This window comes from Mobula hypostoma, chromosome 17 (genome assembly GCF_963921235.1).
Source record: "Mobula hypostoma chromosome 17, sMobHyp1.1, whole genome shotgun sequence".
Classification (NCBI taxonomy): Eukaryota; Metazoa; Chordata; class Chondrichthyes; order Myliobatiformes; family Myliobatidae; genus Mobula; species Mobula hypostoma.
In genome coordinates this window covers 61,926,058-61,952,379 of record NC_086113.1, presented here as the reverse complement: position 1 = coordinate 61,952,379, position 26,322 = coordinate 61,926,058, and the positions used below count along the sequence as shown (strand labels likewise).

The 26,322-nt window shown below is 41.8% G+C and overlaps 1 protein-coding gene and 1 long non-coding RNA gene across 2 annotated transcripts in view; one reads left to right on the top strand and one right to left on the bottom strand.

Annotated features, from left to right (window-relative positions):
* LOC134357758 (uncharacterized) overlaps positions 1-26,322 on the bottom strand; it is a 38,604-nt gene that overhangs the window by 8,469 nt on the left and 3,813 nt on the right. The window contains exon 2 of the long non-coding RNA XR_010020720.1: positions 10,996-11,619. This is a non-coding gene — a long non-coding RNA (uncharacterized LOC134357758). The remainder of the gene's footprint in view (positions 1-10,995; positions 11,620-26,322) is intronic.
* lztfl1 (leucine zipper transcription factor-like 1) overlaps positions 10,810-26,322 on the top strand; it is a 97,855-nt gene continuing 82,342 nt past the window's right edge. Inside the window, exon 1 of the mRNA XM_063069387.1 lies at positions 10,810-10,952. Within this exon, the coding sequence (XP_062925457.1) occupies positions 10,950-10,952 (3 nt within the window). The 5' untranslated portion in view covers positions 10,810-10,949. The remainder of the gene's footprint in view (positions 10,953-26,322) is intronic.

Genomic DNA, 26,322 nt, shown 5'->3' with positions numbered 1-26,322 from the left:
TCAACACCATCAAAGCTGGCTGGTGGCGTAGTGGCATCAGCGCTGAACTTCGGGGCGAGAGGTCCCGAGTTTGAATCCGGCTGGGCCGGCTCCCTTGCACGCTCTCCCTCCGTGCTGGGTTGAACATCGAGCTAGCAACTCAACCTCGTAAGAAGTACTAATGGTGTTGAGGTCTTCATCGATGACGATACTACTACTACGTTGATTCAGGCCTAGGATGACAATGGATGAACCTTATAATCTGTCTAAGTCCTTCTGCTACATCTCTGCTCTTCAACACTACCTGCCCCTCCACCTATCTTCGTATCATCCACAAACATGGCTACAAAGTCAACAATTCCATCATACAAATCATTGACATATAATGCAAAAGGAAGAGGTCCTAACACTGACCTCTGCAGAACACCATTAGTCATCAGCAGCCAACCAGAAAAGGCAAGAAGGAGGCCATTCTTTGCCTCCCGCCAATCAGCCAATCCTCTATCCATGCCACTATCTTTCCTGTAATATCCTGGGCTCCTATCTTGTTTAGCAACCTCATGGTGTCACTTTGTCAAATGTGTTATGAAAATCCAAGTACACAACATCCACTGATTCTCCTTTGACTATCCTGCTTGCTATTTCTTCAAAGAATTCCAACAGATTTGTCAAGCAAGGTTTTCTCTCAAGGAAACCTATTTTGTCACATGCCTCCAAGAACCTCGAAACCACATCCTTAACAATTGCCTTCAACATCTTCCCAAGCATGGAGGTCAGGCTAAGTGGCCCATAATTTCCTTTCTTCTCCCTTCTTGAAGAGTGGAGTGACATTTGCAATTTTCCAGTCCTCCAGAACCATGCCAGATTCTGTGGATTCTTGAAAGATCATTACTAATGTCTCCGCAATTCCATCAGCTACCTCTTTTAGAATCCCGAGGTGTAGTCCATCAGGTCCAGGTGACTTATCTACCTTAAGACCTTTCGGTTTCCAAGTACCATCTTACTAGTGATAGCAAGTGCGCTCACTTCTGCCCCTTGACACTGTCAAACCTCTGGCACATTACTGATGTATTCCACAGTGAAGACTGAAGCAAAATACTTATTCAGTTTGTCTGCCATTTCCTTGTCCCTATTTCTATCTCTACAGTGTCATTTTCCATCTATCCAATATGTACTCTCACTCTTTTTTTACTTCTTATATATCTGAAAAGAACTTTTGGCATCATTTTTGATATTATTGGCTAACTTACCTTCACGTTTCATCTTATTTCCTTATAGTTTTTTCTAATTGTCTTCCGGTTTTTAAAAGTTTCCCAATCCTTTAACTTCCCACTATTTTTTGCCCTGTTATATGCCCTCTTTCTCTTCTTTGGGATGTATCTATTCTACGCCTTCTGAATTGCATCCTGAAACTCCAGCCATTGCTGCTCTGTTGATATCCCTGCGAGTGTCCCCTTCAAATCAACTTTGGCCAACTCCTCTCTCAGGTCTCTGTAATCTCCTTTACTCCACTGTAATACCAATGCATGTGACTTTAGTTTCTCCCTCTCAAATTGCACTGTGAATTCTAACATATTGTTTCCTAAGGCTTCCTTTACCTTAAGCTCCCTAATCATATCTGGTTCATTCTACAACACCCAATCCAGAATTGCTGATCCCCTAGTGGACTCAACCACAAGCTGCTCTAAAAAGCCATCTTGGAGGCATTCCATAAATTGCATATTGAAAACCCCCCATGACTAATATAACATTGCCTTTTTGACATGCTTTTTCTATCTCCCACTGTAATTTGTAGACCACATCCTGACTACTGTTCAGAGGCCTGTAAGTAACATGTCATCAGGATCTTCTTACCCTTGCAGTTTCTTAACTCTACCCACAAGGATTCCACATTGTCCTATGTCACCTCTAAAGATCTGATTTCATTTTTTTACGAGCAGAGCATTCCTCTTCCTCTGCCTATCTGCCTGTCCTTTCAATAGATTGTGGATCCTTGGATATTAAGCTCCCAACTACCACTATCTTTCAGCCATGACTCTGTGAATCACACAATGTCATACCTGCCAATCTCTACAAGATCATCTACCTTATTTTGTGTACTGCGGGCATTCAAATATAACACCTTCTGTCCTGTATTTGTCACCCTTTTAATTTTGTCCCCCGTTACACTGCAACACATCCCACTGACCGCAATTTTGCCCTATCATCTGTCTGACAGTCTCATTATACACTACCTCTGTTTGTAAACCAACATCAGTATCTACAGCCTATCATTTCAGTTCCCACCACCCCCGCCCCCTGCCAAACTAGTTTAAACCCTTCCCAACAGCTCTAGCAAGGATATTTGGTCCCCATCTGGAATATATGAACAATATGTGTTATCTGTCACCTATTATATTACCCAATGATATAATAGAGAGCAATATGGAATAATTTGGAGTGGTAAGGAGACAAAAACGGGCCCCCCAAGAAAATTGCTACACATAGGACAAAAGATAAATTGGCAAATATTAAAGAATGTTTGAAAGGAACAATGATCATCATGGATGATTTTAACCTGTACATTGATTGGACTAATCTAAACAGGTGAGGGTACTATGGAGGAGGAATTTGTAAAGTTCATGAAGGATTGTTTTGCAGAGCAATATGGACAGAATCTAAACTTTCATATTTTTCTTTTGTAATGAAATACAATTAATAAGACAACTTGCAATTAAGAGATATGTTGGGACTGGTATAAGAACATGGTAGAATTAAAAATGCATTTTGAGGACAAACACTTTGTGCCCAAACACAGTATCAGTCAACTTATATAAGGGTAATTACAATGAGTTGATCAAAGTTCAAAATACATTTATTATCAAACTATGCATACATTACACAACTCTTACAAAAGAGAGCCAAAAGATCCCATAAAAAAGACAGTCAAACACCTAACATGCCAAGAGAGAAAAAAGCAAATCATGCAAACAATAAAAGTAAGCAAATAGCATTCATATAACCATATAACAATTACAGCACGGAAACAGGCCATCTCGGCCCTTCTAGTCCATGCCGAACACTTACTCTCACCTAATCCCACTGACCTGCACTCAGCCCATAACCCTCCATTCCTTTCCTGTCCATATATCTATCCAATTTAACTTTAAACGACAACATCGAACCTGCCTCAACCACTTCCACTGGAAGCTCGTTCCACACAGCCACCACTCTCTGAGTAAAGAAGTTCCCCCTCATGTTATCCCTAAACTTTTGCCCTTTAACTCTCAACTCACATCCTCTTGTTTGAATCTCCCCCACTCTCGATAGAAAAAGCCTATCCATGTCAGCTCTATCTATCCCTCTCATAATTTTAAATACCTCTGTCAAGTCCCCCATCAACCTTCTACGCTCCAAAGAATAAAGACCCAACTTGTTCAACCTTTCTCTGTAACTTAGGAGATGAAACCCAGGTAACATTCTAGTATATCTTCTCTGTACCCTCTCAATTTTGTTGATATCTTTCCTATAATTCGGTGACCAGAACTGTACACAATACTCCAAATTTGGCCTTACCAATGCCTTGTACAATTTCAACATTACATCCCAACTTCTATACTCAATGCTCTGATTTATAAAGGCCAGCATACCAAAAGCTTTCTTCACCACCCTATCCACGTGAGATTCCACCTTCAGGGAACTATGCACCATCATTCCTAGATCCCTCTGTTCTACTGCATTCTTTAATGCCCTACCATTTACCATGTATGTCCTATTTTGAATAGTCCTACCAAAATGTAGCATCTCACATTTATCAGCATTAAACTCCATCTGCCATCTTTCAGCCCACTCTTCTAACTGGCCTAAATCTCTCTGCAAGCTTTGAAAACCTACTTCATTATCCACAACTCCACCTATCTTAGTATCATCTGCATACCTAATCCAATTTACCACCCATCATCCAGATCATTAATGTATATGACAAACAACATTGGACCCAGTACAGATCCCTGAGGCACACCAGTAGTCACCGGCCTCCAATCTGACAAACAGTTATCCACCACTACTCTCTGGCATCTCCCATCTAGCCACTGCTGAATCCATTTTACTACTTCAATATTAATACCTAACTTCCTAACCAACCTTCCGTGTGGAACCTTGTCAAAGGCCTTACTGAAGTCCATATAGATAACATCCACCACTTTACCCTCGTCAACTTTCCTAGTAACCTCTTCAAAAAATTCAATAAGGTTTGTCAAACATGACTTTCCACGCACAAATCTATGTTGACTGTTCCCAATCAGAACCTGTCTATCCAGATAATTATATATACCATCTTTAAGAATACTTTCCATCAATTTACCCACCACTGACGTCAAACTCACAGGCCGATAATTGCTAGATTTACTCTTAGAACCCTTTTTAAACAATGGAACCACATGAGCAATACGCCAATCCTTCGGCACCAGCCCTGTTTCTAATGACATTTGAAATATTTCTGTCAGAGCTCCTGCTATTTCCACACTAACTTCCTTGAAGGTACTAGGGAATATCCTGTCAGGACCCGGAGACTTATCCACTTTTATATGCCTTAAAAGCGCCAGTACTTCCTCTTCTTTAATCATCATAGTTTCCATAACTTTCCTATCTGTTTCCCTTACCTTACACAATTCAGTATCCTTCTCCTTAGTGAATACCGAAGAAAAGAAATTGTTCAAAATCTCCCCCATCTCTTTTGGCTCTGCACATAGCCGTCCACTCTGATTCTCTAAGGAACCAATTTTATCCCTCACTATCCTCTTGCTAGTAATAGAAACCCTTTGGATTTATTTTCACCTTACTTGCCAAAGCAGCCTCGTATCTTCTTTTAGCTTTTCTAATTTCTTTCTTAAGATTCTTTTTACATTCTTTATATTCCTTGAGCACCTCATTTACTCCAAGCTGCCTATATTTATTGTAGATCTCTCTCTTTTTCTGACCAAGTTTCCAATATCCCTTGAAAACCATGGCTGTCTCAAACTTTCAACCTAACAGGAACATAAAGATTCTGTACCCTCAAAATTTCACATTTAAATGACCTCCATTTCTCTATTACATCCTTACCATAAAACAAATTGTCCCAATCCACTCCTTCTAAATCCTTTCGCATCTCCTCAAAGATCTCCAATCAAAAATCTCAACCGTGGGTCCAGTCCTATACTTCTCCATAATTATATTGAAACAAATAGCATTGTGATCACTGGACCCCAATTGCTCCCCAACACATACCTCCGTCACCTGACCTGTCTCATTCCCTAACAGGAGATCCAACACTGCCCCTTCTCTAGTTGGTACCTCTATGTATTGCTGCAAAAAACTATCCTGCACACATTTTACAAACTCCAAACCATCCAGCCCTTTTACAGAATGTGCTTCCCAGTCAATGTGTGGAAAATTAAAATCTCCCACAATCACAATCCTGTGCTTACTACAAATATCTGCTATCTCCTTACAAGTTTGGTCCTCCAATTCTCGCTCCCCATTAGGTGGTCTATAATACACCCCTATAAGCGTTACTACACCTTTCCCATTCCTCAATTCACCCAAATAGCCTCCCTAGAGGTGCCCTCTAATCTATCCTGTCAGAGCACTGCTGTAATATTTTCTCTGACAAGCAATGCAACACCTCCCCCTCTTGCCCCTCCACTTCTATAACACCTGAAGCAACAAAATCCAGGAATATTTAGTTGACAATCACACCCCTCCTGCAACCATGTTTCACTAATAGCTACAACATCATATTTCCAGGTATCAATCCATGCTCTAAGCTCAGCCACCTTTTTTGTAATGCTCCTAGCATTAAAATAGATGCATTTAAGAAACTCTCTACCTCTTACTCTCTGTTTATCCCTAATGGTGCAAACAACTTTATTATCTTTTTCTTCCTTCTCCCCTACATCTTCGGTCTGAGTGCTCCCGTTCTCTGTCCCCTGCCTATCCTCCCTCACACACTGTCTACTAGCTTTCTCTATTTGTGAACTAACCTCTTCTCTCCTAGTCTTTCAATTTGATTCCCACCCCCCAACCATTCAGGATGAGCGTGAGTCCATAGACACAAAGCCCGGAGCAGGCCACAGCTTCAGCCTCAGTTCACCACAGAGCTGAATAAACATCTTGAAGCAGTAAGCAGAACTGGCCTGATCCTCATCTCTGGTCCTGACACCCTGCCTTTTCAATCCATCTGGCCTGACGTTTAAATTGTCCAAACATCAGGTTGTTTAAATGGACTGGACAAGTATGTCAGTGCGTGAGCAGTAGCTGATTTTAGTTCATAACACTCATCAGCAATGTATCCTAATCAGAAAGATGAAAATTGTGAACTTTTTGGTTAAGAAAAGAGGTCAAGGAAACTATTACATCAAATACTAGAGCATACAAAGTGACAAAAGCTAATGGTAGACTAGACAACTGAGATCTTTTCAGGAACAAGCAGTAGAGGACTGAAAAGCTACAGTGGAGAGAGAAAATTTATTGTGAGAATACAATGAAACAGATCAATAAGAAAAGTTTCTTTAATACGAAGACAAAGAGGATAGTGAAGATGTGTGGGAAAGCAAGACTGGGGCATTAATATCAGGAGACAAGGAAATGGGAAATAACTTATGCCAATTCTCTGCACTAATCTTCACAGTGGAGAACCTTGAAAATATCCCTTTGGGGACAGGTGGGTAGTTTCAAACAAGAGGGAAGAACTTGCAGCAGTCCAAAGTTCAAAGTTTATTATTGAAGTATGTACACTTTATACAACCTTGAGATTTGACTCTTTACAGGCTGCCACAAAACAAGAAACCCCAAAGAACCCTAACCCTAAAAATAAAGACCCGGTGCGCAGAGAGTAAAGAACAAACAAAAACACTATCAGACAAAATAGTACATTGAAATATCTAATGAGGCTAAAAGGAGATAAGTCATTAAGACTCAGTGTCCTTCATTCAAGGAAATTGACTTTGAAGCTTTTAGAACTCTAGTTTTGAAAGGATATCAGTAGACTTAAATTGCGATTGTGATTCCCTTGTTCAGGATAGGAAAGTTTAACAGATCATAGGAAGGTATCATGGAATAAATAGCTGGTTGTTTAGGGAAGCTTGATGCTTCAAGTCAATGTGGTTTCATAAAATGCAAATCACACGAGTTATTTGAGAACGTAACAAGCAGAGTCAATGGATGAACCATATTTTGATTTTCAAAGACATTCAAAGGCATACTACATAAAAAGCTGATGCACAAGTGCTTATGTCATTGGGGGAAAATGGAAGACTGGCTATCACACAGAAGACAAAGAATCAGTATAAATTCCTGTGCTGCTGTACTCTAGACAGTGGAGAAATTCATTGTGGCTAGATAGATACTTTATTGATCCCAAAGGAAATTACAGTGTCATTGTAGCATTACAAGTTCACAGATATAAAAATATTAGGGGAGAACTTTGAAAGAATAAAAATGAGTTATCTGAAGCAGTGTAACAGGAGAGTGTCTTCACTTACCCAGCTATGGGTTGATTCATTATAGAGCCTAATAGCCACTCTTTGGAACAGTGCAGATGTCTTTAGTGTCTGTCTTCATTGAGAGGTGGCTCACAAGATATAAATGTCACAGTCCGGTCCATTGACTCCTCATTCCAGTTATTTCCTTTTCCCCATGGTAAATCGGGTGCCTTGATTAAGGCACCTGTTTCCCATCTGAGTCGGCAGCATAAAAGCTCCGGCTTACAGCTACTCGGGTCTGGACCGTCACCTGAGCAAGTGCAGTTGTGCCCAGTTCAGGTCCCTGTTCATTGTGGACTCTAAGTGGCTTCGGTGTCCAGGGTGCTTTGTGGATTCCGTCATTTTCGTGTCCAGCTGAGTTGCCGGCCGTTTGCCGCCACTCCGAGCCAAAGGTACGAATTCTGCTGTTTCCATGGCCAGCTGAGATTTGCTGGTCATTGCCGCTACTCCAGGCCGAGATTTGAATAGACTGTTGTGGTTTGGATTTCGTTGTCTCGTATCCAGCTGAGTAGGCAGGCCGTTTGCCGCTACTTGAATGGACTATTGTTGTTTTGTCATCTCATATCCAGTTCAATAGGCAGGCCGTTTGCTGCTACTCGAACGGACTGTCGTTATTTTGTCGTTTCATATCCAGCTGAGTAGGCAGGTCGTTTGCCGCTACTCGAATGGATTATCGTTGTTTTGTCGTTCCGAGTCCTAGTCCAAGTCCAAGTCTAAGTCCAGGCTCTGTGTCTGTGCCCAAGTCCAGGCTCTGTGTCTGTGCTCAAGTCCAGGTTCCGAGTCCAAGTCCAAGTCTAAGTCCTGGCTCTGTGTCCAAGCCCAAGTACAAGTCCCAGGGCTCCGAGTCTGAGTCAAGTCCTGATTCCGAGTTCCAAGTCAAATCCAAGTCCTGGTTTCGAGTTCCAAGTCAAATCCAAGTCTGTCTCCATGCCTGTGTCCTGCACTTGGGTTCGCCTCCAGTTGTTCCGTGTAACAATAAAGAGTGGTTCATTCTTAACTTTATTGTAGGGGGAAGGGAATTACTGTTGTGGTGTCATGCAGATTAGCAGAAGATCTTTGTTTTTGTGAATGGAAAATTGATCTTCAGATGTGGAGGATCCTTGGAATAGCATGTACAGTTTAAAAAAGTAGAGTGCAAGCAAACAGCAGATAGGCTACAATTATACAAAGCTCAGACTTCTAGCATTGACAATAGTTTGATGTGACTGATAGAGAATTGTTAACCATGAGATATTAACAGAGGTCTGAAGCAGATGGCATTCCTGCTAAAGTTTTTCCTAAAACTAGGTGAAGAACTTAAAACCCATTAACTACATTGGAAACGTGGGAAACTGAAGATGCTGGAATCTGGAATCCAAAATATTGATAGAAGCTGTCCTTGGGCTTGGTGTCTTCAAACTTTTGACCTGCACTTCTCTTGTAGTCCAACCACAAACAAGAGAAAATCTACAGATGCTGGAAATCCAAGCAACACATATGCTAGAGGAACTCAGCAGGCCAGGCAGCATCTGTGGAAAATAGTAGAGTTGATGCTTTAGTCCAAAACCCTTCATCAGGACACTTCTCTTGTAGTGCACAGTTAAGATCTTATCCATTGTGACTCTTTGGCGGGCAGCATTCAGTTGAGCAACTCATGTATTGAGAGCTGGTGACTCTTGAAATGATTTACCCTGAGGACAGAGATGCCCTTCTGTCATTTCTGCAACCAATGAGACATCCCACCTCTCCTGGAAGTTCCGGGAGTCTCACGCATATTGATAGTGGCTCCCTGACACCCGCAAATCATATGCAATATCCCGGAAATTGATTTTTTTTAGAGCGAGCAAGTGGGAGGGAAGGCAAGAGAGAGACAGAGAGAGAGGGAGGGAGAGAGAGAGAGAGAGAGAGAGAGAGAGCGAGCAAGAGAGAGAGAGAGAGAGAGAGAGACAGAGAAAGCGAGTGACAGACGTAGTGACAGAGTGAGAGAGAGAGCATCCTGATTGGTCTCTCTTTGTGCTAGGTAGACCTATCAGTTTTCTCTATGGGTGGGCTTTACAGTTGACCTCTCTCTCTCTCTCTTTCATTGTTCATGAGTTCAGTTTAGTGTCCTGCAGCGCCATGGCAGTGTTCCAGAAAAAGAAAATATAAAATTTACTTCACCCCAGACTACACTAAAGTGTACCCCTGCCTCATAGGGGTCAAAAATAATGACAGTTTTGCTCGCTGCACTGTTTGCAACAGTGACTTTTCTATTGCCCATGGTGGGTTAAATGACTGTAAAAGACATGTTGAGGTGAGTTTAACAGGTGGCATTCATTCATTAGCATACCTAACATTATTTAAACTAGCTGGCTAGCTGCTAAGGAGCTACTCTATTGATGTCCTACATGATGAGGCCAAACTCCCTGTAGACTTGCTTAAAGTAATAGAATAAAAAAACGACTCCATGATAATATAATTGTGAATCTTGTGAATCTGATGTCTTGCAAAATTAACAAATTCATTGACACAGACTGCAATGAGGTTGAGACTTCTGGCAAAATGCTCAAATCTGCCAAGTAAGCCACATCACAGTACAAGGAAAGTTTGCAAAAGAAATAGAAAAGCTATTTGCATTAGCATTTAGCTATTAGCATCGAGACTGCCAACGAAATACTCAACAAGGAATATATATGTATATATGTATGTGTAAATAGTTTCAATATGTGATCAAAATAAATTGTTGTGTTCTTTCATAATCAAATGTTCTGTATACATACACCCTTGGAGGTCGACTTTGGGGGGGGGGATATGGGGTTGCGGGATGCAGGGGCGGTGGTGCTACCTCCCTGTAATGAGTTTTTGTAGGGTGGGATGTCTGAATCACTTATTTTTAAGGTAGTTACAACACTTTCTCTGAGGTTCCATATATGATAAAATGGGATTGTGAATGTAGCAACAAGCAATCTGCAACAAGGATCTCAGTTGGTCGAATAGCACAATAAGAAGTACTTTATTGATCCCGAGTGGGAAATTATCTATGGGAAGAATTGATTTATCTACGTTTTAGATCGAAAGTCTGTATCAGTCCTGATCCCAGATTCCAGCATTTGCAGCCTCTTGCGTCTCTGACTGGGCGAACGGAGGGGCCAAACTACTGATAAGTATGAACTAGCATCCCAGGGTTTGCAGAGGGGTGGAGAAGCAAAATAAAGTGTTGGGAGTCGGAAACAAAAACAAAATACGAGTCATAGAGCAATTTAGCGAGCATACAGGCTCCTCTCATCCTTCATCATCTAGTGCTACGAGCCAGTTGCCCATTTGCCGCCGCAGGGCTCTGAGTGGGGGATCGTGATTGGAGGGCACCGACCTCACGTGCTCGGCTGACGTACGCCGTTGTCGTGGTGATGAGTCTGTCGGGCCTCGGGCGGCTGAGCGGCGGATTTGTGTAGTGCCGTCGGCGGGCGAGGAGAGGCTGAGAGTCGGGGGACCGTGATATGCGAATCCGACATGGTAGGCGCGGGGCGACCGGAGCTTTTAAACAGCCGTTGTATACCTGAACTGGTGCCGAGGGTCTTGGGTTGCTGTAAAAGGCCGGTCCTTCCACTGAAGCCCAGGAGCTAGGTTTTGCGCTTTTTCGGAGGACTGGCAAACGTCCGTGTGTGTGATTTACTTCAACGTGCAGCACTGCACGCATTAGTAACACAGATGTGGAATGTCGTTTTTGCCAGGAGTTGGTGTTCATTGGAAAACAGTGTCAGTATGGGATTTAGTGCTAAAAAGACCTGGGAGTGTGTGGGGGGGGGGGGGGAACAAAACTGCAGATATAGGAAACTTGAAGATATAAACAAAGTGCGAGAGAGCAGACCAGGCTGCATCCATGGTGAGAGAAGGAGGGTCCATCACTTTTCATCAGGATTGGGAAAGTAAGGAGACTGGTGTGTTTAAGTCTTGGGCGAAAGAGTGGAACAAGCAAGGATGATAGATAGAAACCAGGACCATCTAGGTGTCATAAATGCTGCTGATGCTCTCCGGGTGATGAATATTCGTTAATCTCACTTGATCTGTCCGGTAGAATGCAAACTGAGGAAGTCGAATGAGCATGTTGGGCAGAGAAGTGTTGGCACCGTCAGATGCAGAACACGGTAGTTACTGGAAATGCGTAGGAGACGCTATCTATCTGAAAAGAGATAAAAACCGAGTTAACATGCTAAAATTATGAACCCCTCATCCTTGTTTAATATGACAGCCCTTTTTGCAATGTTTATCAAATGTCTCTTAAAACAAAGATGTACTGTATTCACCTGGCTGGAGGCATAGTGGTATCAGCGCTGGACTTGGAGATGAAAGGTCCCGAGTTCAAATCCAGCCGGCTCCCCTGCACACTTTCCATCCGTGCTGGTGATCTCTTTGGAAACTCACTCAGCAGAAGGCAATGGCAAACCACTGCTGTACCTTGGCTCTCTCTACGTCAGAGAGGCGTGGAGGGAAATCATCCACTAACCGGAGAAACTCTGGATGCAATGGACCTTTCGTTTACTGTATTCACTAACATACAGCACACACAAAATGCTGGAGGAAATGGGCTTTCTTACTCTGACTCATGATGAAGGGTCTCAGTCTGAAATGTCGATAGTACTCTTCCATAGATACTGCCTGGCCTGTCCAGTTCCTCCAGAATTTTGTGTGTGCTGCTTGGATTTCCAGTATCTTCAGATTTTCTCTTGTCTGAGACTGTATTCACTAGTTCTCTTTATTGGCCCTTGCTAAATCACCCAAAATATACATTTCACATTATTTGACTCAGTTGACTCATGATTATATAATTTTCCAGGTACCCTGTTGTTACATCTTTAATGATTGATTTCAGTATTTTGCCAGCAAGAACTGTCAGGATAATTGGTGTGTAGTTCAGAATTTTTCCAGTTTCTTAAATGGTGACATTGTACTTGCTGCCTTATGATCTGCCGGTACTATTCAGAATATAGGAAAGTTCAAAGTAAGTTTTTTTTAATCAAAGTACATGTATGACATCACAGTCCTGAGATTCATTTTCTTGTGGGCATTCGCCCAACAGGACAGGTAACCAATGTGCAAAAGACAACAAACTCTACAAGTAGAGGGGGAAAAAAAGCAATAAATATTGAGACAAATGTGAGGTGTTGCACTTCGATAGGAACAACCAGGATAGGTCTTACACAGTGAACGGTAGGGTGTTGAGACCAAAGGGATCTGAGAATGCAGGTCCATAATTCATTGAGAGTAGTGGCATTAGTAGATAGGGTCATGAAGAAAGCCTTTGGCCCATTGGCCTTCACAATTCAAAGTATTGTGTACAGGAGATGGAATGTTATGTTGAAGTTGTATAAGAGGCCTAATTTGGAGTATTGTGTGCAGTTTTGGTCACCTAACTACAGGAAAGATGTGAACAAGTTTGAAAGAGTACAGAGAAAATTTATAAGGATGTTGCCAGGACTGGAGGACTTGAATTATAAGGAAAGATTGAACAGGTTAGGATTTTATTCCTTGGAATATAGAAGATTGAGGGGAGATTTTATAAAGGTATGCAAAATTATGAGGGGTATATATAGGGTAAATGCAAGCAGACTTTTCCCACTGAGTTTGGGTGGGACTGCAATCAGAGGCCATGGGTTAAGTGTAAAAGGTGAAAAGTTTAAGGAGAATATCAGGGAAACTTCTTCACTCAGTTGGTTGAGAGAGTGTGGAACAAACTGCCAGTGCAAGTGATACATACAAGCTCAATTACAATGTTTTGAGAGAAAATTGTATAGGTACATGGATGGTAGGGGTGTGGATGGCTATGGTGCAGGTGCAGGTACAGGTGGATGGGACTATGCAGATTAAATGGTTCAGCATAGACTAGATAGGCCAAAGGGCCTGTTTTTGTGTTGTACTTTTCTATGATTTCCTTTAAAGTCAGTTCATAGGTTGTGGAAACAGTTTAGTGGTGGGACATGTGAAGTTATCCCCTTTGGTTCAAGTGCCTAATGGTTGAGGGGTCATGCCTGTTGCTGAACCAGTGGTATGGGTTCTTAGACTCTTGTACCTTCCTCCTGATGGCCACAGCGAGAAGAGAGCATAGCTTTGATGGTGGATGTTGCTTTCCTGAGACAGCGCTTCATGTAGATGTCCTCAGTGGTGGGGAGGGCTTTACCTGTCATGGACTGGGCTGTATCCACTACATTTTTGTAGGTTTTTTCATTCAAGGGCATTGGTATTTCCATACTAAACCATGATGCAACCAGTCATTATACTCTCTACTAAACTTATATAGAAGTTTTGTCAGTTTTAGATGACATACCAAATCTTTGCAAAGTTCTGAGAAAGTAGAAGTGCTGTTGTGCTTTCTTCGTAATGGCACTTGTGTGCTGCACCCAGGACAAATCTTCTGAAATGATAACACCAAGGAATTTAAAGTTGCTCACCCTCTCCAACTCTGTCTCATTGACCTCCAGTTTCCTCCTGAAATCAACAATCAGCTCCTTGGTCTTGTTGATACTGAATAAGTGTTGTTGTGGTGGTGTTACTTAGGCAGATTTTCAATCTCCCTCCTATGCTGATTCTTCACCTTTGATTTGGCCAATGACAGTTGTACTGGAGCATCTGCTATCTTTGTAGTTGCCTCTTTCAGTACCACATTTGTCAGAGCCCGAGGAATTATAGTCTTAATTTCTCCAGAAAAATTTCAATCATATTAATAACCTTAAGTTCTTTACTCTCATTGGCCTTTGATTTATATCTACAATAGGGGTTCAGTAGTGAAAATAGATAAAAAAAATAGTTGTATAACACTTTAACTATTTGTATATTCCTCATAATTTCTTTGAATATTTGTCAATATCAGACCCAAATTTACTTTTGCTATTCTTTATCTTTACTGAGTCATGGATGCTCTTCCCTTTGTTTTGGTGATTTGCTTTCTTGATGCATCATTTCTCTTTCTTGAACTTTTTGGTGTTTTGTAAAGTACCTTAATCTTTAGACTTCTGTTTTAAAACTTATAAGTTTAAAAAAAAAATCTGATGTTGAAGGGTCTCAACCAGAAATGTCAACTCTACTCTTTTCCATAGATGCAGCTTGGCCTGCTGAGTTCCTCCAGCGTTTTGTGTCTGTTGCTTGGATTTCCAGCATCTGCAGATTTTCTCTTGTTTGTGACTATACCTCCTTCGTTAGCTATGGCTCAGTAACTTCTGAAGTTTTTATTTTCCAATGGAATACTGTTTTTGGTGTCAGAGGTTGGGCATGTATGGTTGATACTGCAGATCAGAGGTGACTACATGTACTTAGGGTTTTAATGCTAGATGTGCTGGCTATGGAGAATTTGTTGATTATTGTTTGCTTATTTTGCTAGTAAATTTAAAGGATCTTGTGGAGATTGTGTTGGTGGTACCTCTGTAGTGCTTTGAGGTGCCTGTTGTAGATAATCCAGATCTTCAAGGCACAAAGGATCAAAGAAGTCACTACTGTGTAGGACTTGAGCAATTGTCTTTGTTTTCCTCAGCAGGTCAAAGGCTATGCTAAAGCAGGGGTCCCCAACCTTTTTTGCAGCACAGACCGGTTTAATATTAACAATATTCTTGTGGACCGGCCGCTGGTGGGGGGGTGGTGTTGTTAATCACAACCGGAATATAGGTGATAGGTCAACTATAAGTCACTTATAAGTGGCTAATACACTCAATTTCATTTCTAAAAGGGTTTATCTAACGAATTTAATATTAAAATTCGGGAGACAGTGGTACTCGAAGGGGATTCCTTATGTCCAGTCTATTCTGCAATTTAGTTTTCATTGCATTCATTGCAGAAAACCCCGCTTCGCAGAGATATGATGTTGGAAACGGAAGCAGTGCTTTCAGTGGCTATCTCAGGATATTCAGCCTTGACTTTGATCCAGAATGCCGGCAGAGATGTTATGTCAAACATACTTTTCAGCCCACTGTCATTTGCAAGCTCGAGGAGTTGATCTCCTTCCTGCGCTGACATGGATGATTCACCGGGGACATTCACAAATGGGTCATGGACCCATTCCTTTGCACATCTTGGATCATTTGCAGTTGGGAAGTATCGCTCGAATTCTGTCGACAGCGAAGATAGGTGTTCGCGCACCAGGTGTGAGAAGGACGGTACAGCCTCAGTCTCTTCCAAGATCCCAGCTAATGTTGGGAACATGTCAAATACGCCCCTGTCCACTCGCCGTCTCCACAGTTCCAGTTTGGCTGTGAAAGCAGACACTTTCATCTGCCAACTTGAAGACAGTTGTCATTCTCTCCTGAAGTGACAAATTGAGTTCATTGAGTAGGTTGAAGATGTCACACAGATAAGCGAGTTTTGTTATCCACTCCTCGTCACTGAGGTGTGCTGCCAGTGGTGTCTTTTTTCCTGAAAGAAATCTCTGTAGCTGCTCTCTTAACTCAGAAATCCTGGCCAGGGCTCTCCCCCTTGATACCCACCTGACTTCAGTGAGTAAGAGACGGTGTTTGTGCTCTGCATCCATTTCCTTGCAAAACTGTTCAAACAGACATGAGTTAAGGGCTTTTGCTTTGATGTGATTGATAACTTCAACAACGTCACTCAATACGCTCTTAAAATCAGGTGACATTTTTCGGCTGGCCAGCATTTCCCTGTGTATGACACTGTGTAGACTGGCGTTCAGGAGCAACCTCTGACTCAGGTAGTGAAACCAGACAGCCGTGCAGTCATAGCTGCAGCCCTGTCTGTGCACATTCCAACACAGAATGACCAGTCCAATTTGCCTGACATGTAGTCATTCAAAGACTTGAATAGTTCTGCCCCAGTTGTGTTAGTTGGTTGCGGCAGTGCGCACAACATATCCTCGTGCACATAGTCTTGAAATATATATTGCACATAAACCAGCAGTATTGCCTTGATGTCGACATCGGTAGACTCATCGACCTGCATAGCATACCATGGTGACTCGTTAAGCCGTTCCAACAGATGTGCTTCAATGTCCTCCGCTATGTCATTGATTCTCTTTCAGCTACCACAGTTTCAAGGAGAAACCTGTGCCATCTTGTTAGCTGCAGCTTTTCCCAACAGTTCGCGACACATGTCCCTGGCAGCAGGCAGAATCAATTCTTCACCAACAGTGAAAGGCTTCTTAGCCTTAGCAATACGGCTAGTCACTAAGCACAACGCTCTCAGAGCAGCAACATTTGTGGAGGTGGTGGCTGTCAGCACTTGCTTCTGTCCCGCCTGCTCACGTTTTTTCTGCTCAAAAAACTCAGCGGGTTTGTCTTTAAGTGCAGGGTGCTTGGACTCGAGGTACCGAAGCAGTTTTGAGGGCTTCATTGCCTCATTAGACAGCTTGTCTCCACATATCACACACAGGGGGCTTGGAGCGTGCGAGTCACCGGTCGCAATAAAGCCACATTTTATGTACAAATTGTATTTTCTGTTGAAGGAAGCTTTCTTTTTTTTTGCAGTTTCAGCCTCAGCTGTCTCTGCGTTATCATCATCGTTAGGCCTTTTATGTCCCCACCACCTCTTCTAAAGAAATTCTCAAGCGACGTTTTTTTTACTCAGAGTAGTTGTAGGTTAATGACCGACTTATGACCTTGCGTGGGTAATGACCTCGCGTTCATTCAAATTCAACAGTGGGCATGACAGGGAATGAGGAAGGGTGTAGCTGACTCATGGTTTCATATCACCAAATCATATCGTTTCCTCGCAGCCCGGTAGCACATACTTTGCGGCCCCAGTGGTTGGGGACTACTGCGCTAATGGACTGAATATATTCTATTGAATCATCCATCTCTGGAAAAGTATAGTTGCAAGGAGGGAATAGAGAATTCTAACATCAACAGAATTATCATCTTGACAAAATTCTGGAAGTATGTCTTGTCAGAGCTAATACCTTATTTTGTATGAGGGGCAATTACAAGACCGCGTGGCAACATTCCTGGTACTGAAATCTATCATTATGCTATTGTCAAAACAAGAGTCTACATTACTGTGATGAGGACAGATGATTGTAGGACTGTGCACTACCTAATCTACTTCATTATCTCCATCAGCCTGACACCACAACAACACTTAACAGTCATCTTGGAAAAACCCCAAACACCAGGAGCTTCAAAGTGTTGTCAACATCTGGACTGCCCCAAAATCCGCCATAATTAGCTCCTTTGGAACAACCCTTGGTTGTTGGCTGACGAGGGAAATTAGGGATAGTATCAATTCCAAAGAAGAAGCATACAAATTAACCAGAAAAAGTGGCTCACCTGAGGACTGGGAGAAATTCAGAGTTCAGCAGAGGACAAAGGGCTTAATTAGGAAGGGGAAAAAAGATTATGAGAAAAAACTGGCAGGGAACATAAAAACTGACTGTAAAAGCTTTTATTGATATGTGAAAAGAAAAGGATTGGTTAAGACAAATGTAGGTCCCCTGCAGACAGAAACAGGTGAATTGATTACAGGGAGCAAGGACATGGCAGACCAATTGAATAATTACTTTGGTTCTGTCTTCACTAAGGAGGACATAAATAATCTTCTGGAAATAGTAGGGGACAGAGGGTCCAGTGAGATGGAGGAACTGAGGGAAATACATGTTAGTAGGGAAGTGGTGTTAGGTAAATTGAAGGGATTAAAGGCAGATAAATCCCCAGGGCCAGATGGTCTGTATCCCAGAGTGCTTAAGGAAGTAGCCCAAGAAATAGTGGATGCATTAGTGATAATTTTTCAAAACTCTTTAGATTCTGGACTAGTTCCTGAGGATTGGAGGGTGGCTAATGTAACCTCACTTTTTAAAAAAGGAGGGAGAGAGAAACCAGGGAATTATAGACCGGTTAGCCTAACGTCAGTGGTGGGGAAACTGCTAGAGTCAGTTATCAAAGATGTGATAACAGCACATTTGGAAAGCAGTGAAATCATCGGACAAAGTTAGCATGGATTTGTGAAAGGAAAATCATGTCTGACGAATCTCAGAATTTTTTGAGGATGTAACTAGTAGAGTGGATAGGGGAGAACCAGTGGATGTGGTATATTTGGATTTTCAAAAGGCTTTTGACAAGGTCCCACACGGGAGATTAGTGTGCAAACTTAAAGCACACAGTATTGGGGGTAAGGTATTGATGTGGGTGGAGAATTGGTTAGCAGACAGGAAGCAAAGAGTGGGAATAAACAGGACCTTTTCAGAATGGCAGGCGGTGACTAGTGGGGTACCGCAAGGCTCAGTGCTGGGATCCCAGTTGTTTACAATATATATTAATGACTTGGATGAGGGAATTAAATGCAGCATCTCCAAGTTTGCGGATGACACGAAGCTGGGCGGCAGTGATAGCTGTGAGGAGGATGCTAAGAGGATGCAGGGTGACTTGGATAAGTTAGGTGAGTGGGCAAATTCATGGCAGATGCAATTTAATGTGGATAAATCTGAGGTTATCCACTTTGGTGGCAAAAACAGGAAAACAGATTATTATCTGAATGGTGGCCGATTAGGAAAAGGGGAGGTGCAATGAGACCTGGGTGTCATTATACACTAGTCATTGAAAGTGGGCATGCAGGTACAGCAGGCGGTGAAAAAGGCGGATGGTATGCTGGCATTTATAGCAAGGAGATTCGAGTACAGGAGCAGGGAGGTACTACTGCAGTTGGACAAGGCCTTGGTAAGACCACACCTGGAGTATTGTGTGCAGTTTTGGTCCCCTAATCTGAGGAAAGACATCCTTGCCATAGAGGGAGTACAAAGAAGGTTCACCAGATTGATTCCTGGGATGGCAGGACTTTGATATGATGAAATACTGGATGAACTAGGCTTACACTCGTTGGAATTTAGAAGATTGAGGGGGGATCTTATTGAAACATATAAAATCGTAAAGGGATTCGACAGGCTAGATGCAGGAAGATTGTTCCCAATGTTGGGGAAGTCCAGAACGAGGGGTCACAGTTTGAGGATTAAGGGGGAGCCTTTTAGGACCGAGATTAGGAAAAACTTCTTCACAGAGTGGTGAATCTGTGGAATTCTCTGCCACAGGAAACAGTTGAGGCCAGTTCATTGGCTATATTTAAGAGGGAATTAGATATGGCCCTAGTGGCTAAAGGGATCAGGGGGTATGGAGGGAAGGCTGGTACAGGGTTCTGAGTTGGATGATCAGCCATGATCATACTGAATGGCGGTGCAGGCTCGAAGGGCCGAATGGCCTACTCCTGCACCTATTTTCTATGTTTCTATGTTTCATCTACCAGAAAACATTAGGAAAGCCTGATGAAAATGACCAGTAGATTCAGGGATTTTATAACAACAAACAAGTTCTTGGATTGAAAACTCCACCACATCTTTGACAAATAGAAACAGTACTCTTGGTTCTTGTAGGCTGAAGTTCAACAGAAAACTCATGATTTAAAGAAGAGGGCAGAAAACCAAGACTATCTACATATCAACTGAGAGCCAAAAATGGAGAAGACTTTATCAAGGATAGATAGTACTTGCTGAAATACAGCGGCATGCAAAAGTTTGGATACACCTGCTCAAAATTTCTGTTACTAAGCAAGTAAAAGATGATCTGATTTCCAAAAGGCATAACGTTAAAGATGACACATTTCTTTAATATTTTAAGATTACTTTTTTATTTCCATCTTTTACAGTTTCAAAATAACAAAAAAGGAAATGGGCCCGAAGCAAAAGTTTGGGCACCCTGCATGGTCAGTACTTAGTAACACCCCCTTTGGCAAGTATCACAGCTTGCAAACGCTTTCTGTAGCCAGCTAAGAGTCTTTCAATTCTTGTTTGGGGGATTTTCACCCATTCTTCCTTGCAAAAGGCTTCTAGTTCTGAGAGATTCTTGGGCCGTCTTGCATGCACTGCTCTTTTGAGGTCTATCCACAGATTTTCGATGATGTTTAGGTCGGGGGACTGTGAGGGCCATGGCAAAACCTTCAGCTTGCGCCTCTTGAGGTAGTCCATTGTGGACTTTGAGGCATGTTTAGGATCATTATCCTGTTGTAGAAGCCATCCTCCTCATCTTCAGCTTGCTTTTTTTTAAATTAACAGACAGTGTGATGTTTGCTTCCAGAATTTTGCTGGTATTTAATTGAATTCATTCTTTCCTCTACCAGTGAAATATTCCCCATGACACTGTCTGCAACACAAGCCCAAAGCATGATCGATCCACCCCCGTGCTTAACAGTTGGAGAGGGGTTCTTTTCATGAAATTCTGCACCCTTTTTTCTCCAAACATACCTTTGCTCATTGTGGCCAAAAAGTTCTATTTTAACTTCATCAGTCCACAGGACTTCTTTCCAAAATGCATCAGGCTTGTTTAGATGTTACTTTGCAAACTTCTGACGCTGACTTTTGTGGTGAGGACGCAAGAAAGGTTTTCTTCTGATGACCGTTCCATGAAGGTCATATTTGTGCAGATGTCACTGCACAGTAGAACAGTGCACCACCACTCCAGAGTCTGCTAAATCTTCCTGAAGGTCTTTTGCAGTCAAACAGGGTTTTTAATTTACCTTTCTACCAATGCTACGAGCAGTTCTCTCGGGAAGTTTTCTTGGTCTTCCAGACCTCAACTTGACCTCCACCATTCCTGTTAACTGCCATTTCTTAATTACATTACAAACTGAAGAAACAGCTACCTGAAAACACTTTGCTATCTTCTTATGGCCTTCTCCTGCTTTGTGGGCATCATTTATTTTAATTTTCAGAGTGCTAGTCAGCTGCTTAGAGGAGCCCACAGCTGCTGATTGTTGGGACAAGGTCCTCCTCCCCCTCTCCCCCCATTACAGCCCGACTTTGGTAAGTATCACAGCTTGCAAATGCTTTCCCTGCAAAAGACACTTTGGTGGACATTGTGATTGAATCCATTTAGTTTTGCCCAATACTGCAGGCCCAACTGAATTCATCTTAAATACAGAGGCACTTCTCCCATCTCCACACATAATGCCAGGACTGATGTTGTTCTAAAATCTCCACAACAGAGTAAGTGCTTTGGACTGCGCAGTGTCTAGTTTTCCAAGCACTGCCGTAGCAGCGGAACCATAAGCAATACAACCATAATCTATAACTGATCTAATCATAGCTAGATATATTAAGTACATAGTTTCCCACCCTGCTCCCCAGTCACATACAGCGATACTTCTCATAACATTTAAAACTTTCTCACACTTTCCAATTGTTTTATCTATATGAACCCTCCAAGTAAGTCTTTCATCAAACCAGACACCTAAAAACTTGAATACCTTGACTTTTTCTAGTGGAGAATCATATAGACACAATTCACAATCAGGAATCTTTCTTCTAAAGCCAAAAATCATATATTTGGACTGCAGAAATCCTGAAACCCCATTTATTAGCCCAGTTTTCAACTGATCTTAAAGCCTTTTGTACCTGACTTAATATATACTTGACGTTTCTTCCCCTTTTCCAGATTGCACCATCATCTGTCCCTACCTGATCAAAGATATAATTTATCACAACATTAAAAACTGGACTAATGACACTTCCTTGAGGGGTACCATTACCTATTTTAACTGACTTGGAGCTTGTTCCGCCTATTTTTACTTGAATTGTCCGTTCCTTAAGGAAATCTTTGATCTAATTAAACATTCTACCTCTAATTCCTGCATCATAGAGTTTAATTAATAAGCCATCCTTCCATAGTGAGTCATGTGCCCTTTCAATATCTAGAAATACACTTACCATTACTTCTCTATTTTGAAATGCTTTTTTAATTATCATGATCTAAAAGGGCAGCAGATTCCATTGTTGATCTTCCAGTTCTAAAACCATTTTGATAGGCAGCAAAATGTCCCTTATTTTCCAAAAAATAAACAAGTCTGTTGGTCACCATTCATTCCATAATTTTACTAAGCACTGATGTTAAAGCTATAGGCATATACGAACTAGGACTAGACGATCCTTACCGGGCTTTAAAACTGGAACTACCACTGCACACTTCCATTCTACTGGTAATTTTTCTTCTTTCCACACTGAAAGAAACAATGCTAGAATTTCTGTTAATACAGAGTCATCTAAATGCTTAAGCAATTCATAACACAGTCCATCCCTACCAGAAGTGTTTGAACCCGATTGGACAGCTTCCTGCAATACCTGAAGGGAGAAAAACAAATTTATGGAGCTATCTAAACTCCTGTCCAATTTCCAACTTTCCTTTAACAATTTCCTTTCTCAAATCACCTAACTCTCCAGAACTGTGTAACGCTTGGAACACCTCTACAAACATATCAGCCTTTTCCTTAAGGTTACAGCTTCAATATCTCCTTCCAGCAATGCGGGGATAGATGGTTTCCTAAATATCCTTGACATTCTGTGAATGATCATCCATAGCTGCTTTATAGGTGTCTCAGGGCTCTGGGTTCCACAAAATCTTCTCCAACTATCCCTTCTTTGCATTTTTAATTACTCTCCTTGCTACTGCTCTTTCCTTTTTATACTCCATAATGTTATCTAACACTGGGTACTTTCTTAATTTCCTGTAAGCTCTATTTCTGTTTCTTACTGCTATATCACAATTTTTATTGCACTACGGAACTAGTGCTCGAGCCTCAGGAATATTCCGTAGCGGAATAGTCAACTGAGCAACTTTATGAACAGAGAGATTCATTCTGATTGTCTGTGGAGCCCTCACTATTAATCTGTTCTATTATATCGACAGCTTTCTCCTGGTACTCATCCCAATGGGCCAAAGAAAAATTATACCTAGCAGACCTCTCCTCAACTCCTACTATCAAATTTCTACCAAATCTACATAATATAGGATAGTAAAACGCAAACAACAGGAATTCTGCAGATGTTGGAAATTCAAGCAACACACATCAAAGTTATAGGATAGTGATCACTTCCTAGTGTGTATCTGTCCATAACATCCCATTCCCCAACTCTAGCCAAGTTTGAGGAAATGATAGACAAGTCTAAGTGACTACAAGTATTCTTTACAATATTAAATCTTGTAAGCCTTCCGTCATTTAGCAGTACCATGTTGTATTTATCTAGAAACTTCTCTACTACCACTCCATTACTATCTTTACTTTCACTACCCCATATAGGATTATGGGCATTGAAATCTCTAACCCAGATTACCTTATTCATAATTTCATCCAAATCAGATAACATCATATTACCTGGATTATAAAAGTTAATCCAAGTTATTTGATCACGAGAGCTCCAAACCTCCACAGCCATAATTTCAAGGTTAGATTTAAAATCAAGTCTTCTAAACTGGAGTGCTGTTTTTATGAAAGTTGCTCACCCTCCACCAGATTTACCCGGCCTCTCAGCTCTCAAACTATCATATCCAGGGATCACAAAATCTAAATGAGGCTTTAATCATATCTCCTGTATACGGATCAAATCAGGCTTGTCTTTAAAAGTTCCAACAAATCTTTTTAATTCTTGACTATTTGCTGATAAACTTCTTGCATTCCATTGTAATATTAAAAACATCCAAATAGTAATTATTGTCCTCTTCATCCACTTAAAGCTCCTCCGTACTCTCTGATCCCGACAACTGGGAAGTATTCAGTGATTGTTTGTCTGTCATATACTCATGTAATTTTTCCAGCAAAATCTGTTTTATATCAAGGAATCTCTCTGCAGCTCCAACAACTACTTCTATCATATCCGACCTTTTGGCTGTAGTTTTAGCCCTGACCAGTACATCAACAAACACCAAAAAAGACTCTAGTCATCAACAACATGCCTGAAGGAACCATAGTTGGAGAACTCGGAATGAACTGACTCCCCATCATTCCAATCTTTTCTTTACTTATCCTTTGCTCTCTATCAACTTTCTTTACTGCCTCAGCATATGATATTTTTTTGTTGGATACCAACATCCTGCTTTGCCTTTCATCACAGCTCTCCACACAGCCCTTACAAACCTGGATCAGGATAACACCTATGTAAGAATGCTGTTTGTGGACTACAGCTCAGCTTTTAATACAGTTATCCCCTACAAACTGGTGCAGAAATTGAGCAACCTGGGCCTTGGCAGTTCACTGTGCTCATGGATACTGGATTTTCTGAGTAACAGACCCCAAAGTGTCAGGATGGGAGAACACACATCATCTGCTCTCATCCTGAACACTGGTACACCACAGGGGGGTGTTCTCAGCCCCATCCTCTATTCTCTTTTCACCCATGACTGCTCTACCATTCACTCCATCAACACCATTGTCAAATTTGCTGACGATACCAGCCTACGATAGTAGACTTCAGGAAATCAAAGCGCATCGAGCACTCTGCTCTGCACATATACGGGAAAGAGGTGGAGAGAGTAGAGAGTTTCAAGTTCCTCGGTGTCCACATCTCGGCTGACCTCACCTGGACTGCCCATATCTCTTATCAGGTGGGGAAGGCCCAACAGAGGCTCTACTTCCTAAGGAAGCTAAAGCACTCTCTCCTCCCTCACCACCTGCTGATCAACTTCTATCGGACAACTATAGAGAGCCTCCTGACGTATTGCTGTGCAGTGTGGTTTGCCAGCTGCGCAGAACAGAACGGGAAGGACTTGCAGCGGGTGGTGAGGGTAGCAGAGTGGGTTATTGGCACAACATTACCCTCCCTCAGAGATATTTATACTGACAGACTTCAAAAGAAGGTTACTTGTATTTCAAAGGATCCCACTCATCCTGGACATCACCTGTTTTCCCCTCTACCTTCTGGGAAGAGATACAGAGCATTAAGGACGAAAACAAAGAGACTCCTTAACAGCTTCTACCCACAAGCAGTGAAATGTATAACACCCCCTTCCCTTCTCCTGCCCCCCTCCTAAGACGGTGGCAGCTAAATGCATCACACTTCCAGGAATGGCAGGTGTGTGATAGTCCTACCCCCCCCCCATCCATATATTATTAATTTTGGACTGCACTCCTGAGGTTTTAGAGTTTATTTTATGTATGTATTCTTTGTCATGCTGCAAAACGTTGAGCTGCTAAACTGTGTTTCATTGCTCCACAACAATGACAATAAAGATATTCTTATCTTACTAAAATACTCACATCCTCTGAACTCTGCCATATGGTCCCCTCTACAGTTACTGCATTTAGGCACCACTGCCTTACATGCTTTGATATCATGATCCTCTTCACATTTCAAACATCATCTTTTACCTCAACATGAACCAGCAACATGTCCAAATCCCTGGCAATTATAACAGCATAAGGGAGGTCTAATGTATTCTCTAACTTGATAAGACATGCACCCAAGATAGACTCTAGTTGGAAGAATATTACCTGCAAAAACCAGAAGAATCCCAATTAGCACCTTCTCTCAATTTTAATCATTTGGCTTCAATCACTTGTCCAAAATTTCCTTTTCAGTTATGCCAGACCAAATACCATACACTACCCCATTAACTCCCTTCCTTTCTTTCAGAGCAATACACTCCGCTTTCACAACCAATTTTCCCACCATCTTAGCACTGTTATATTGGTCAATATCTTTGCAACCAATTTTCAGCAATCCATTAGACAAAATCTTGGCCTGGAATCCTTTACCTATTTGGTTCTCTAATGCTGCTGCCACTTTCAAAGGATTAAGTGCTCTAAATCCTCCTTCCCCTTCCTTCTGTCCTTTAATTTTATACAGAACTATAAATTCCTCCAATTCACCCATTTTCCTCAATTTGTTGTCCCCATTACTTCAGATCTTTCACTTGATGCACCCCTTTTTTGGCTACCCTTACTTCTGGAGAATTCCACAGTCTCCCACCCTCCTCCTTCAATCTCAACTCCTGCCCTCCTGCAGCCATAGGCTACAAACTAACCCTTTTCCAAACTACTAGGCTCCTCCACACCAAAGTCACCAGTCACCTCCCAGGGACAAGGTTTGCGGAGTCAGGGTATTTATAAAGCTTTGAAATTTGCATCACCTGACCTTTCCTAA